This window comes from Pezoporus flaviventris, unplaced genomic scaffold (assembly GCF_033815535.1).
Source record: "Pezoporus flaviventris isolate CSIRO_AGI_PZ_B2104156 unplaced genomic scaffold, CSIRO_AGI_Pfla_v1 ptg000005l, whole genome shotgun sequence".
NCBI lineage: Eukaryota > Metazoa > Chordata > Aves > Psittaciformes > Psittacidae > Pezoporus > Pezoporus flaviventris.
In genome coordinates, this window is record NW_026892553.1 from 19,410,163 (window position 1) to 19,426,693 (window position 16,531).

General features: G+C 42.2%; 1 protein-coding gene and 1 long non-coding RNA gene across 2 annotated transcripts in view; one reads left to right on the forward strand and one right to left on the reverse strand.

Annotated features, from left to right (window-relative positions):
- Positions 1-16,531, forward strand: part of LOC133265562 (uncharacterized) — a 377,264-nt gene that overhangs the window by 314,326 nt on the left and 46,407 nt on the right. The window lies entirely within an intron of this gene.
- Positions 1,943-15,445, reverse strand: HTATSF1 (HIV-1 Tat specific factor 1). The gene is made up of 9 exons (XM_061446192.1): positions 15,107-15,445; positions 11,145-11,349; positions 10,799-10,846; positions 9,788-9,942; positions 8,755-8,918; positions 7,749-7,848; positions 7,116-7,205; positions 6,463-6,600; positions 1,943-6,088 (listed from the first exon to the last, which is right to left on the reverse strand). The coding sequence occupies exons 1-9, from the start codon at positions 15,278-15,280 to the stop codon at positions 5,804-5,806; spliced, it is 1,359 nt and encodes a 452-aa protein (XP_061302176.1). The 5' UTR covers positions 15,281-15,445; the 3' UTR covers positions 1,943-5,803.

Sequence of the window (16,531 nt, forward strand, 5' to 3'; positions counted from 1 at the left end):
CACAGGCAGGGACCCCTTCCACTAGAGCAGCTTGCTCCAAGCCCCTGTGTCCAACCTGCCCTTGAACACTGCCAGGGATGGGGCAGCCACAGCTTCTCTGGGCACCCTGTGCCAGCGCCTCAGCACCCTCACAGGGAAGAGCTTCTGCCTAAGAGCTCATCTCAGTCTCCCCTCTGGCAGGTTAAAGCCATTCCCCTTGGCCTGTCCCTGCAGGCCCTTGCCCAAAGCCCCTCTCCAGGCTTTTTGTCAGACCACTTAGGTCTTGGAAATGCTGAATCAGGGCCAAATTTGCCAGTCTCAGATGGAAAAATAAACCAGGGATTGCGAGTCACCAAACCGGTGGAGACATTTATACATTGATGTCTTTCATGCAGTAGCTTAAGTTTGTTTACTCACCCAGAAAGCAGAGCACAACCCTATTCCCTCTGCCTAAGCACACACAAATCCACCCTCTGCCATCTCCCAGAGCAACTCAACCACAAGGCTGGAAGATATCCTGGGATGATGCTTTTATTGACACACTCTTTGCGTAAGCTCAGTTCCACTGTGAGACAGTGCCCTCAACACCTTCATCATTCACTCCTTGCATGAATCTGTTTCACACAAGTTAAGGCACCAGTGTGTTGGATGGCTTGTAGGTGAACACCTCAAACAACTACTGGGCAAAAACAGGATTATCAGCCCCGTTCCTTTGTAATACAGGAGCTAAACCAACTGATTTCCAGAGCTTTGTAAGCACTCTGTGTGCAGCCTTGAGAGGGGGAAAATACATTAAAATCCAAGTTTCTGAGAACAAAACTGGAAATTCGGCTTGTTCTTAACAAAACCCAAATTCCACAATACCACCTGTAACTACGGTGTCTGCAGATGGTCCTTCTGCTCCTTTTGTCTTCATTCAGGGTCCATCCACATACCAATCCAGACTGAAGAAAAAAAGCCATACAGAGGGAACAAATACCATGTCCCATCATAGAATCCCAGACTGGTTTGGGTTGGAAAGGACCTTAAAATCATCCAGTTCCAACCCCCTGCCATGGGCAGGGACACCTCACACTAGGCCATGGCACCCAAGGCTCTGTCCAACCTGGCCTTGAACACTGCCAGGGATGGAGCATTTACCACTTCTCGGGGCACCCTGTGCCAGCACCTCAGCATCCTCACAGTAAAGAACTTCATTATATCTAACCTGACCTTCCCCTGTTCCAGTTTGAACCCATCACCCCTTGTCCTATCACTGTAGTCACTGATGAAGAATCCCTCTCCAGCATCCTTGTAGGTCCCCCTTCAGATACTGCTATCATGAGCACTTACAGTTTCAGCAACACATGTACTGGCCTCCAGTTGGGAAGCTCTGGCGTGTTAACACACAGACTTTAATAAACTAAAGTAATTGTTCACCAGCTGCAATGGTACCTTTGAGAGAGGGAGAAAAGGCAAATACATGATCTCCAAACTCATCAGAACAGACTTGTTTTGTTCACGAGTTTGTTTATTAAAAAGGTAGTATAAAACACAACCCCTTTAAGAAACAAAATTGAAGACGAATGCAGGGATTCTCAGATGCTCTCACAGGCCAATATTACTCAAGGACGATTAAATGTTGGTTTTTCTAAAGGAAAAATGAAAATGAGGCATTTATGGAAAGAAAAAAAAACCTGTCAGAAAAATTCCAAGTCAACTTCTTGTCCAGTTTAATCTAACAAAAGGCTTCCATGTTACAGAATGAGCAAAAAACCCAACCCGATTTGCTGCAAAAGAGTTTGTAATCCTATAAACACAGAACTTTCAGAGTCTCCCGACAGAAAGACTTCAAGCCTTGTATAATAAGCACTAAAATACACACAAGTCCAATCAACACAAGTCGACAACGTCCAGAATTCACGTCTCATATTGCAGTATGTTTCCTCACGTTCAGAAAGAAAATGACTTTAAAATCCAAAGGACATCTCTAGATATGGTGGGGTTTATTTAGAATTCACTTAGGTTACACAGGGCAAGAACTCAGGGCTTGAATATTCATTTTCCTGGAAAATTTAAAGGCAAGTATGGGTTTCTATGGAGCATCCAATACCTTTAAGTTTCCTCAAGTGACTCAAGCTAAGGATCTGGAGTTGTAAATAGAGGTTAGCCTTAACTGAATAATGTGAGGACATGTCCTAGCTAAAATGCACTGCATTTATCATCCTAAGGATTTTAAGTGAATTGCAATCCTTATACAAAATGGAAGTTGTACAAGGGACTGAAATTCAATTAAAAAAAAAAGAAGCAATTCCAAAAGTCAGCAGGAGAAACAGATAAAAACATTTTGATGCAAAATGAAACTAATTCTCTCTTTACAGCTGGATACGAACATTCGAGAACCCGCTGCAACTTATGTGCCCTCTCGCTTCCAGCTGTCTACCTTGGCCATGCTCTTCTCAATGCTCCTCTCCTACTTGTAACTGTACAGTTCCCTCACCCGCAAACCACTAAACAGCACTGGAAAGCAAACTACTACTGTATGTTGAAGCTAAGCAACTGATTTTGTATGGCATGGTGAAGGAAGTGATTATCTATGGTGAATTATGCTGAAGCATCAGTTAATACTTTCCCTGTTGTTATACTGAGGTGGCTTCGCATCCCATTTTCTTACACTGTGTGAATTAGTAGAAACAGCCATTTCTGTAGTTCAAAACTGAGCAACCCCAGTTGGGCCAAGGTGCTGCTAGTTACTGTTAGCAGGATACAGAGGGAAGGAGACAGCTTGCCTTGAAATGAAGCTCTCACCATCATCCTTGGGATGAAGGAAGACGCAGTACACTGGAACACTGGAATGGAGCCTAAGGAAAAGGAGAAACTAAGCAAAAGGATTGATTTTGTCCTTTCTCGTGAGCAAGGCAAGTCATTAGAAAGCACTTTTAATTAAGGAATACACATAGGGAAAATTGCATTGGGATTTTCACTTCTTCCCAATGAATTTCTGCTGCTGCTCAGTCAGAAAAATGTAAGTTTAAAAAGCAACTCTGCTTGTTCAGCTTCAGGTTTGTTACAGTTTGGTATTAACCATCACTGTTCTATACTACAAGGTTCCCATAATCATACTTTAAAATAGTATTTAGTGAAAATGTTTAATTCGGGTTCAGATTTATAAAACTCGGCACCATTTAAAAAACAGGGCAACATCAAAAGAATTTGGTCTCAATGTATGTGCTGAAAAGAAAGTCCCAGCTGCATTAACCTCTCCATAGACTTATAAATGCCTCAAGAACTCAATGAATAGTTTAGAAAAATAGATTTTTACATTTTACTGGGGAATAACAGAGGTAGACAAAAGGAAAATACCTGTTTGAGTGTAATACCACGCTTCAGAACAATGCATCTGCATGGGAAGAGCTTTTATTCTCCTACATATCCTAGGTAATAGGAAAGCATTTGGTCTTGGTCTCTGTGGGTGCTCTACTTCAGCTGGAGGTTTAGAGGACAAGGTGAAAACACTACCACCACGTTGGACTTTTGAAGGAAGCCGATCATATTTGTACATCAATTGGAGAGAGGAAGGTTACTGCACATAGAATGGTTCTTTATTATCCAAAGTCTTGTTTCAAACACTAACCACTAACCTTATTTGCCTATCTGATACCATGATAAGGCTTCATAGGACTGTACAATTTTATACATTTGTCAGTAAGTTTCTCTCTAGCTGTTGCAATTCCACTGTAAAACATATGATTTAACTGTGTAGGGTGTTATATGACTGGGCTCTCAAAAAACCCCATAACAAAACACAAGAGTAACAGATCTAAAGCCTGGAGTCTAGAAGCTGGAAGGCAAAAAAAGGAGCACTGAAAGCAATACCCATCACACTACATCACACTCTTCATATGTAGAAACTTCCAGCCCTCAAAGGTCTGTGGGGCTTATTAGCAATAAAAATAACTAAGGCAGAAGCAACACAACCCAGAGACGTAATGTGAATATGCCACTGGGAGCAATACAAACCAGGCAGGGCTTCAGATGCCCTGAACTGCTCAAAATACCTGCTTTGCTGTAATTCACACTTGTAAAGATGAGACAATGGACCTTCTTAGCTGGCAACAGTTACAGCTCTTCTGTATAACACAACCCAGCGCTGGAAATTCATCATACCAGCTTATAATGAGCCTCCAGGCTTTTAAATCCTGAATTCAAATATCATCTCTGTTGTAAGACCAGGTATTTCATCATGAAAAGATGTAATTAATAACCTCAGTGGCAAGTGTTAACTTAGGTGCTCTGGTTGCCATAGGGACCCATATGTTTTGATTACATATTAAAACAAGAGAAAACCAAAACCAAACCCCAAAACCAAGAGAACAAAACAAACTTCAAATATCATACAGACTTCTGGGATAGAATATAGATGGGAATCTGAGCACAAAGTTTGAACACACCAATTTACAGAATATTCTGAATACTTGAGGGTGGAAAGACAAGAATCAGCATCTATGCGGTCTTGCATATTCATTCTTTCATTCATATTAACCCAATGAGAATTAAAAAACCCTTACAATATCCTCCTTACAAATGCACACTTGTCACCATCCATGTAAAGAATGTGCTAGGAATTTAGCACCACCGTTTTAATTGCTTGGTGCCTAAATCCATCTTCTTCTACCCTTAGGTATCAAAGTAATGGGATTTTAAATTAAGAATGACTAGGCCCAAAATGACTCCCCCCAAGTTATTCTTACTAAGATATCTAAAATTAGAATGTTTCCTAAGTCCTGCTTTTGGGAATATTTCTAAGAGGGCTAACATTTGCTTTTTCCATAGAAAATGATAGTATTTGAAAGCATATTTTCAAGTATTCTAACTTTTGCACAACAAACTGTAGTTCAAGTTGCCAAAAGCCTTTAAGTTTTATGAAATATGGGAGACCATTCCCACTCTGAAAAGCCAAAGCAAAACATCAGCGAGAGCTCACACTCGCCATTCTAACAACGTTCAATGAAAGCTTTTACCCTAATGTTAAAGCAAAAACTAAACAAAGTCAAGACATCAATCAAAAGCCTACTTCGCATACCTACTGTGTATAGACCATGAGAGTTTAAGATCAGTCTGACTGCATTATGGCCTAGAACACGTGTGCTCGTGCATTTCTAGTCTCCTAGGCTAATTCCAGCCTCAACAGAAGATCTAAGCATCAACTGAAAATCAAAACAGGGGAAATAAAACATTATTTCCTGAATGCTGTGATTTAATAACCTATCTTCACTCAGTTTGCCTTATGTTGGCTATGGCAACATTGTCTTCCACTTCCTTTAAGTTTGGTACTACTCTTATCATTTGCTACTTAAGGCATATCCAATCCATTCACCCTGTACTGTTATCACAGCATCTGTTCCATCAAACGATCCAGAGTACTCTGGAAAAGAAGTTAAGGGTAAGATACTGAGTTCCAAGGAGTACAGGAAAATTAGCAGTATAATCCACAAATCTTGTAATAGCTTTGCATTACTTCAGTTACATATAGTTACATAAATTTAATGGTTGGAACATATTCTACACTTACATCATGAAACACTGACAAGCATAGTTAGAACAAAAGAAGCCTGATGAGTTTTACTGCATTCTTGGCAACTTGAGTTACTTTACCTGAACAGCCAATTAATACAAACTTTTAGAACCTGATTAAATACTGCTTTTAATGAAAACTTCAAAGCACACAGTTGATGACATTCTAATATGCATATATTCATATGAATATTGTCTGCAGTCACCCTGAAGAAAGGGATAAACTTGAACACCACCCTAAAACCCATGCTTTCAGAAAGCATTGAAGATGTTATGTATCTGCTTCATCATCACTGCCTGCAAGGCTGCTGTCTGTAGATGGAGCTCCATCTTCATTAATGCCCTCACCATTATTCTCCCTCTTCTGGGCTTCAGCATTTACATCCTCCTTAGATGTGTCATTAACATTTGAAGGTTGCCTGCCTTCAGGCAGTTTAACACTACTTGTTGCAGAATCTGAATCAGATGCTGTTTGCTGCTCCTTTGCATCAGGATCCTCTAGGAATGATCCCCACACTTTGAGCCTTTCTTCCCTTTCTCTTGCAGTCTCCTCCACCTATTAAAGATAGGTTTATATACATCATTACTAAGTCATACCTGTAACAATGAATATTTACACAGATGAAGTTATACACACATTTATACTGCAGTGGTATCTCAAGCCCCGCTGACTGTGAACTAATGACCTGTACATCCACTGGCTGATTCTCTAAGCTGACATCTCCAACACATCATTTTTAGCATCAAACAGGTCCTTTACATCGTTGCTAAACTGAATAAGGATGAATATTTGGAGACACACTAGCAGTAAAGGAGAAACAAGCCAGGGCAGGGGAAGAGTATGGAGCTGAGAACACCGAGCACTTCTCAAATTAAAAAGGTGTGCAGTTTGGAAGAAGTATTGGATAAAATAGGACCATGAAAGGCTACCTGATAATCCGTTACACCATCCCATGTTTCAGCACTGAGCTGACGGCCACCAAACCACCTCCCATTTAGAGTCAGCTTGCACAGATCAGCTTCTGTAGGTTCTTTGAAGGACACAGAGGCCACACCATCAGGGTGTCGCTGTAAGGAGAGACAACTTTGGTTTAACAGGTTAAGTAGTGAATTTATCCAACATCTTTTACACTGTGTAGCAAAATCAACTTGGATACAGCTCCATCCTAATCATACAGAATAGTGTTTGGAAAAAAACAATTTGCAGGTTTACGCATCTTGTTCTATTTGCAGGCAGAACAGACTTTCTAAACACAGAAAACAACCAGTGTTTCAGCTATTTTAGCTACAAATAAATGGGATTATAAACTTACAGTCTTGTGACATGCCTCCAAGTTACTGGGAAGAGTTAAAGTTTGCCTTCACATTGGGTGAAATAGAATAGGAATTCATTTCCAAACCAGCTAATTTTAAAATACTGAAAGATTAGGTCAAGTTGCCATGAAATAAAGACACAAACCAATTAAATGGTTAATGAATTAAATTGAATTCATGGTTAATGAATTAAAACTCATATTTAAAGAATCTTAAATGCTTTGCACATTTAGACATTGTGCCAACACAACATGTACAAAAATACCTACATCAAAAATGAGAACCTTCTTCACTTGACCAAACTTTTCACACTCTGTCCGCAGATCTTCTCTGATCTCATTTAGCACTAAGGGATCCTCCTGCAATGCAATCACACAGCTTGAATTCAACAGAAGCACTCTGGTTTTGCTCAATCACCAATGGAAGACATCTCCCATCTATTAAAAGTTCATAAATGAAGTCCTGTTATGCTGCTTTTTCAAAGCCACTTGGGAGTTGGCAGCCAGCCCTTATGTGAATTTAATACATGCTACTTGTTAATAAGGTTATTTTGTGCCAGTTTCTGCATTCTAACATACTGGTTACTCCTCTTTCCATCCCAAAGAGTATTGTCACTACACACACAGTGAAAAAGGGGTCATACCAACTTGTTTTTGCTTGCTTTTTGGAAATAGGTGAATGGATGTTAAGCAGATGCCTGGCACAGGAAAAACCCTGCCCAAACTAAGGTTAATTTTGCTCTCCTCTGCTTAGATGAGAACTGCTGTATTTCTTTATAGCAGAAAATATACAATATATATAATATACACAAATATATAATATATATAGATATATATAATGTATATACAGAAATACATTAACTATAACAGCACAACATACAATAGCAAACTGCACTTTCCTACCTCAAAGTCCTTTGGGTGGAACATATTCCTGATAATAACGATGCGTTCATGTCGCATCCGAGTTGCACCATCTTTCTTCTCCGGCCTCCAATCCAGCTGTCTAATGAAATGAAGCAACAGTAAGAAGATATTGTTGCGGCTCTCTTCAGTTTCTACAAGTATTTGTTGAAAAAGAATCATTAATTTCTCGAAATACAGCAACTGAAACATGTATTTTGACACAGAGGGTTAAGTTATTCTTCTAAAGAAAGCAGTAAGCATTTGGTTTTACCACTTCTACAAAGCACTTGAGGTTTTAATGTACTTATACATTCACAGAGGAAATATACATAAATCATTCATAGAATCCCAGACTGGTTTGTCTTGGCAGGGACCTCAAAGCTCCTCCAGCTCCAACCCCTGCCACGGGCAGGGACCCCTTCCCCTAGAGCAGCTTGCTCCAAGCCCCTGTGGCCAACCTGCCCTTGAACACTGCCAGGGATGGGGCAGCCACAGCTTCTCTGGGCACCCTGTGCCAGCGCCTCAGCACCCTCACAAGGAAGAGCTTCTGCCTTATATGTAACCTAAATATACATAAACATATATTTTAGTATTTGACCCTATGGAAGCCAGCATCTCTTGCTCTTTGCAAGTAGTAAAGCATGGTAGAGACAATATGTGGACAGAGGGCTTTTACCTCATCAAAGCCTAGATACCATGTCAAGACTTGCACACTCTCACACACCGAGCTAAAAACCCAACAACTTTTACCTCCCTGGAGTTGTAATGCTTTCTTCTAGATCTGCAAGGACCTTGGTTCCTTATATATGATGTTAATGCGTCAATCATTATGTCAACATCTAATTTAGGAGTTCCTCCCCTTCAAATGGGTGCTTTTTAGGCTATTTTGCTGTCAGGTGAGACTTCACTTTCTGCATAACTCTCAGCATTGCATTCCAAAGAAAGCAGCTCTTTACTAACAGCCTTAAAATTCAAGCAATATTTTACTGAAATAAGGGATACAAACTTCTGCTGTTGAGACAACTTCTTCTTGTAGTCTTTACATTTCTTCTTCTTTTTGCTTGCATCATACTCCCCCTTCAGTTGAAACTTTGCAACTTCCACATGCAATTTATAGCCTCTAATTTCTGCCTCATCCAGAAGTCTCAATGCAAGTTGAACTGATTCTCTCTATTTGAAGATAAAACAGAGCACAAGCTTTAGAGCACGAGGCACAGTTAAATTATTCCAATAACATTTAATTCAGATTATTGTGCTAAGGATCAATTTCCTTTCACTCTAAACCATAATGCCACATCTCTTCCAAGTCTCTTGACAGGCAGCTAGTTGGCAATGGTTGTTTTATCAAAACCCAGTATTTCTTCACCACTATTATAGCACTGTCCTGGCTTCAGGACAAGCAGATTAATGCTCCCAAAAGCAACTGCATACATTTCATTTAAGTATGTCATAGAAATTAATCTGCAATGGTCAAGCAAGCTGATGAAGTCCTTTAGAATAAGAGACTCTTTATACCTGTGCACTGAACAGCCCCAACTACTAAAAGTACAGAAATAGCACAGACTACAATGCAGCTGCTTTAACACTGCCTGGTGCTTTCTGCAGCATTAAAGCACATTGCACTTGCAAGCAACGACTTCCCAAATTATTCACCAGTAAAACACATGAAGGAAGTAGTCCTGCAGCCTGAACTTTTACAGGTTAATAAAGAATGCAATAACAATTCTGAATCTAACCAGTTCTCAATCAATATTTACTCAGCTGTAAATATAGGACTACAGTATGCAGACAAGACAGGAACATGCAGAGACATGTTCAGCAAGTATTATGGACATCTCCAGGGGTAGGGTGGGGATGGATTAAGAGGAAACAAATGAAGAGCACAAGCAGGTAAGTGGCATTTCTGGAATAAACCTGTAAAACAGACCCCTAAATTTTAAGATGTACTTCTGATAAAGAATCTTCAGAGTATAATTCTAAAACAGTGGTCATAAGTATCTTCAATGGGAAGGAAAACCACACGGCAGTGCACCACTGACCTTTAGATAGCAACACAGACCATCTCCTTTAAGATTTCCTTCCTTATCTTTGTAGAGTTTGATTTTGTGTTCTTCTGTCTGAGGATCTCGCATAATGATGCCACATTTTGACATGACTTGTATAAATTCATCTTTTGTGATGTCTGGAGGTAAACCTGCAACATCAATTCAAACAGAAGGCTTCAGTACGTTCTATTACTTTGCAAAACCTCATCAGAAGGAAAACCCCACAGTATTTCTTTAAATGAAAGATCTCAAGGACAAAGTTTTACATACACCATAAGAAACCACTGCCCTTGGGACATGTATTTTTGGTACTACCTTTTAAACATTACTTCATACCCTTAAAGCTCCTCCAGCTCCAACCCCTGCCACGGGCAGGGACACCTTCCACTGGAGCAGCTTGCTCCAAGCCCCTGTGTCCAACCTGGCCTTGAACAGCACCAGGGATGGGGAACCACAGCTTCTCTGGGCACCCTGTGCCAGTGCCTCAGCACCCTCACAGGGAAGAGCTTCTGCCTAAGAGCTCATCTCAGTCTCCCCTCTGGCAGGTTAAAGCCATTCCCCTTGGCCTGTCCCTACAGACTCTTGCCATAAGCCCCTCTCCAGCCTTCTTGTACACCCTTTAGGTATTAAAATATTCAATGATGCATACATCAGTGCACTACCTTATTATAAACTTGTTCTCATTATCCTATTCCTTAGGTACTCACAGGAATTTTTTTCTTGGTGGTAGCTTACTTTAAAGAAATTAAAGTCTTGGCTGAGCTAATATCTCTCAGAATAATAATAGCTCCCAGAATATCACATTTAAAAGATAAAAGCATAGAGTATGTCCCTTATATTAACTTCCCCATCTGCAATTTAAAGGTCACAAAGACATTACACATTCAGAAACAGAAGGTTAATTAGCTTGCAAGTGGCAGACTGACCAGATAGTATTAGAAGTCAGTGAGATATATACGAACCTTTTACCATCTTTAGCTCAAGTATATAAAGAAATACTCTTACCAGTCACATAAACATTCGTGTTTCTATCTTCTTCAACATGAAACCATCCTAAAAACAAAGAGTTTTAATTCAGTTATGCTAATCTATTAAACATGGGAGCAATATTCCATCCCATCTGATTTTTTTGCTTCTCATAGAAAAAGCTCTGAACATGCTTTAAATTGCCTTTTATTCCACCATGTGTACAGTCTCAGGAGGATACCTATGAAGTACCACACAATTTTAAAGCCATTCTGGAAACTTTCAGAACAATCCATATCTTTGCTGCACATGGTAACACCAAACAGTTTCCAGTTCGGACTATACAGGTTGAAGCCTACACAGAGGGAAACCCTTTGTCACTTACCTGGCTCAAGCTTCCGTTTTTCTGCTTTTTGCTTTGGATCTGTTTGCTGTGGTCCTTTCTCATTTGCTGATGGTTGTGTTCCTGATGTCTTAGAGCTTACTGGTTGCTTACTTTCAGTTGCTGTGCCAGAAGCAGATGAGCTGTCTGTATCCTCTGCGTTGAAGCCGTAGTTGGCATGATACGTTGCTAGGAAATCTTCTGTTATCTGAAAACAAATGAGGAAAGTGAATCCAAATTTTTGAAGAACTACAAATTCAGGTTTTAAGTGGTTTAACGGTAGGTAGAGGATGGTCAGGTTTTAATCTGTCGGCACAGAGAGTAACAGTACTTGAAATCACCTTTGTAAAGCCACAAGAACCAGCTCAGGCATTACCTGAACTACACTGACATACTAATCCCATAGAGCACATGAAGTTTTTAAGTAAACACTTCGCAAGTTCTGCCTGTTTTTAAGCAAAGTGTTCTGCTTGGGTGAAATGAATTTACCTGAAGGACAGAAACCAAGCACTCCAGGCCATGTGGAAGAGATAAAGTGACACTGACAGTGAGCCAACAACTTCTCCACACATGATGAATGACTGACATTTGTAGGCATCTGCCTTTTCATAGAAACATTCTTGGAGATGACATATGTTTGTGTTGATAGGCAATAAATATTGCACTTCCAGACATATCTGAACACTGTTTGTAAGGGTCTACACTCTGTATCCTTCTCACAAAGAATTCCCTTGCTCCTTTCTAGAGACTGTATTTGGATATAACACAACATTAGCAAATGTCTACCTCGTAGAGACCAAAACTAAAACCACCCCGTAAATTATACCCAGTATTTCCAGCCAGGTAGATTATAATACTAACCATTAGCAGTAACATGGAAAGAGATAATACATCATAGCTGCTTTTGCTAGATCACTGCGCTGTGAAGTGTTTTCTGAAGTTACCCAAACTGAAATGATTTATTCCCAAAGCTGAGCCTTAACCTTTGAAAATGGTACCTGATTCTGACCTGTGCTGCACTTGCTTCATCTGTATCAACAGGGAACAAAACTGTCACTGAGCTATTTTAAGAGTGGCACAGATGTAGGAATTTAAGTAGTGGCAGACAGAAGTAGGTGCCAACGATAACGATGCAAGCTCATATCTGCCATAATGATTTGATGCTCGATGTTTCAACCCCAAGCTTTTATTCTGACAAATCAAAAACACAGAGTTGATAGTAACAGGCCTGCCATGAAGAACACAAGATACCACATAGCCCCTTGTAAGTTTACTATGCAATAATTCCCACAGGAAACAAGACTTGCAACACACCTCAATCAGGAATGTAAGTGGTTCCTCTTACAGACATGACATAATGTCAAGAGAAAAAGAATGCAACCACCTTTAGTGAGGAAAAGAAGGCTCATGTGCTCTAACCAGGTTCATTACACATGACACCAGCAATATTAGCAAAGCCTTAGCTTCCCAATTGATGAAATCAAGAGATTTAAGAAGCTTTTAAAGTTTCTGGTGAACAATATTATTCATGTTCATCAGAGAACCTACTGATGAATTAGTGATTAAACCTGCAACAATTAAGCACCTTCCTGCAGCAGTATAGTTTCTCAACACAGTCTCACGTAAAGCTACATTTATTCCTAGCAAATGATCTACCACAGACTGACAAATTTTGCCAGTCAACAACAGAGGCTTTTTTTTCCCCATAATATGCTACCATCTTACCATATATACTAACTACTTCAATTTAAAATTTTTATTTTTTTTTTCAGGCATAAAGGAATTTATGCAAGTAGAAAGGCTTTCATTGTAACTTAAGTCACATGGAAAACAAGCACCCACAGAATTTCTTACTTGGGGCTTCTATCCACTTCTGGTGGTGAACATCAGAGAGAGAGATCAGTTCTATCTCCACAGCTGCACAGTTTGGGGCAATTAAGCTTATAGGAAAAGAAATACAATACTGAGGGCCATGCTGGCATGTAATTTACTACTGGTCACACTGAAATGGAAAGGAATAGATTAACCAAATGAAGCACAGATACCCTGCGCTTCCAGACAACAGCCAGTGTGTTTTGTCATAGCAAGTGCTGAAGGAAGACAGATGAATTCAACATGTGATTTTGTGCTATATCTGTGAAGGATTAGAAGAAGTCGGTATCCATCAATATAGCACCACTGAAAGAAAACTCATCAATAATGCATGAAGTTGCCATCACTTTTTGTGAATATTTGACTGTCTCCAGTCTTTGCTGAGGATTGTTAACAGTTAATGGCATTAACTTCTTGCACTGCTTTGAAATCAGCTTTAGCAGAAGTTCAGCTCTATTCCCAAAGCAGAGCAGCAGTCCAATACCAGTCTGGAGATGATGCTTATTTAGACCAGTCAGACTATTATAATCTTTTGTCAGAGAACAGAGGCAAGGGATTTTGTTACTGCTCAGGAAGCAGAGCCAGGATTTCAGCTTTTAGCTCCTGCAGTCTCTTAAGTCTATTTTGATACAACATTCTGTCATATAATCATCAGCAAAATGAAGTAACCTCAGAGAGTACATCTAACTCTGGTGGCTAGATCTCTGACACACAGCGCTTCACAATCAGTCCTCACCAACTTCTACCATACATATTTACTAATCAACTTTGCTGTTCCTACATAACCTGTCCAGCCCTTAATGTTATCTCCTCTCCAAGAGATAAATTTGAGGTAGGAAAGGCCTGAAAGGAAGAGATAAAAAAGAGGTGAAAAAGAGGGGAAGGAACAGGGAAGGTGGAACCAGATGATCTTTAAGTCCCCTTCCAACCCAAACCATTCCAACACTACAAGAAGTTACTGTGCTCACTAGATACAGTCCTCCATATGGAGCCAGGGATACTCGGTTCCCCACTGCTCCACTTGGTGAGTCTGTATTTTCCATGTTTTTACTGCTACATGGACACCTTACTAAAGGCTTCACCCTCACCCATTCCCTGAACTACAATGAATTCAGAGGCACAAATAAGAGCTGGTGCATTACACTGATCAAGTATATGCTATAATATGTCTTAATACTTCTAAATTAAGTAACTGCCCTTGTTCACTGGTATTCGTAACAACTCTACCATGTCACTCATGGATCTGCAGCTTGGCTCAACACATTACACCTATGTTCCCTCGCACCTTGAAGAACCAGGCTGTTACAGTAAGTTCATTTATTATACTCAAAGTATTTGATAACAAAAACAAGATGAAAAACTGTAAGATGTTTCCATTCTGTGGAAGGCCTTTAAACTAAATCTGGAACTACATCTTTAAGGTCCCTTTGAACATTAACCGTTCTGAACAACTTATTTTTCAAGCTCTAAGGAGAGGGAAGGAGACCTCTTTACACACGCATTGTTTTCAGGTAATAATAAAAGAGGAATACACTGCTCCATTTTCATTTAGAACAGGCCAGTTCATGCCCACAGAAAGACAACGATCAGAGGTTGGAACTAGATGATGTTGAGGTCCTTTCCAACGCAAACCATTCTGTGAATCTATGATTCTATGACCTCCGCAGCTCCTGCAATAAAGAAACGCAAACATATCCAAGACAGAACCGGAGGCCCATAGATCTAACTGTGACTTCATGCCAGGACGGTAAGTTCCGCAGATCCACAACAAAGGAGAAAAGCCAACCTACAGCTCCTCACAACGCGAGAGCAGCCATCAGCCGGTCAGGTTACAGATGGAGGCAGCGCTGCTGTGGGTTTTGCCTATAAAAACCAGACTTTCAGGACTACAGATATAGCAACAGACACATTTAGCTGAGCCACACAAGCGAGACAGCTCCGTGGTGGAGGCCCCGCACCAACCGGGCCTCACACCCGCCCCTCCGCGGGGAATCCTGGGCACGCCACAGGGAGAGGCCGGCGTGCGGGAGGGAGCGAAGGCCCCGCGGCCCCGCGAGGAGGCCGCGCCTCACAGCGGGCCCGCCCGCACCCACCTTGGGGAACCAGGCCTTCTTCTCCCGGTCCCACTCGTAGGCAGCTCCATCGGCCGGATCGACGTAGGTGAAAGGGTCGGACTCGCCTTCCCCGCCGGGCTCGGGCTTGGCGTCGTACTGCTGCTGAAGCTGCAGCTGCCGGTAGAACTCCTCGTTCCCGTCCTCACCGCTCATCCTGACCCGTTTGGCGGGGGAGGCACCCGCACCGGGCCGAGGAACCCGCACCGCCGCCTTGGGCGCCCGCTCGCCCCGCCCCTGTGAGCGGCGGGGCCGGGCAGCGGCGGGTCCCCGCGGCCGCTGACCGCACCGGAGCCCCGCCGCACGCAGCAGCGGAAGCGACGCCCCCCCCCCCAATCACCGGAGGGGGTTTTCCCTTTGCTCCCGCCTCCATCCACGCCGCAGCCAGTGAGCTGCGGGCTGGCTGGTCAGGTGTGAAGCGCGTAGCCAATGGGAAGGAGGGAGGGCGGGAGAGAGGTTGTTGCCGGGCTGAGGGGTGGAGTTTGCCTTCCCACGGCTGGGCGGGCTGGGGCTCGGGCTCGCAGCGATGGCGGACGGGGGCACAGGGTAGGGCCGCAATAGAGGCCCTGGCTCTGGGGCTCTGTTGCACCACAGGCACGGCCAAGGTATAAGGGCGGCTGGCTTTGAAGTTCTGAGCTTAAAGTCTGTTCCCGGCCTGCTGTGGGCAGGGAGCCGTGGGCCCTGTGCGGTACGATAAGAGGCAGCAGTGCTTTATCCTGTTGTGCCTTGGACACCGCTAACGCCGCCCAGAGAAGCTGTGGCTGCCCCATCCCTGGCGGTGTTCAAGGCCAGGTTGGACACGGGGGCTTGGAGCAAGCTGCTCTAGTGGAAGGGGTCCCTGCCCGTGGCAGGGGCTGGAGGAGCTTTGAGGTCCCTTCAACTCAAACCAGTCCATGACATGTATCTGCTTCCAACAGGACTGGGCTGTAACAGGCTGAGGGCAACCAGCTACGATCACCGTGTTCATTTCGGAAGGGGTCGAAGTATTGCTGCAGAGGGCTTATCTTCAAATGGTTGAGTCACTTTGCAGTAACGAAGCCTGCAGTTCGTCATTAATCATTGTGGAGACCTGTCTATGGATGCTTACTCAAATCAGTTCCATTAAAAGACTTTCATTCAGTGCCATCTAGTGGTTTTCACAGTGCGCTCCAGGCAGCGTTGCATGAAAACCAAATTTAATTGCTAAAGTTGTATGTACTTAAACATATTTTTATTTAGAGGGCAAAGAAGCAAACTGTTTAGGCTTTGTTTTGCAACATTTCACCTAGAGCTGTAAACCCCGGGTATTGAAGCAGTGCCCGTGTTCTAAATGAACAGCTAAGCTGACTGAGGCTGGTTACAAGTGGCAAAGCCATCTTCCCACTCAGAAATGAAAACTACCTTCAGTGCAAAACCTTTCTGGAAATG

Coding starts and splice junctions, on each gene's coding strand:
- HTATSF1 (XM_061446192.1), bottom strand. CDS start 15,280: ATGAGCGGTGAGGACGGGAACGAGGAGTTCTACCGGCAGCTGCAGCTT. Junction 7,849..8,754: donor AAGTTGTCTCAACAGCAGAA/GTTTGTATCCCT, acceptor TCATTTCATTAG/ACAGCTGGATTGGAGGCCGG. Junction 7,206..7,748: donor TCCACCCAAAGGACTTTGAG/GTAGGAAAGTGC, acceptor ATTGCATTGCAG/GAGGATCCCTTAGTGCTAAA.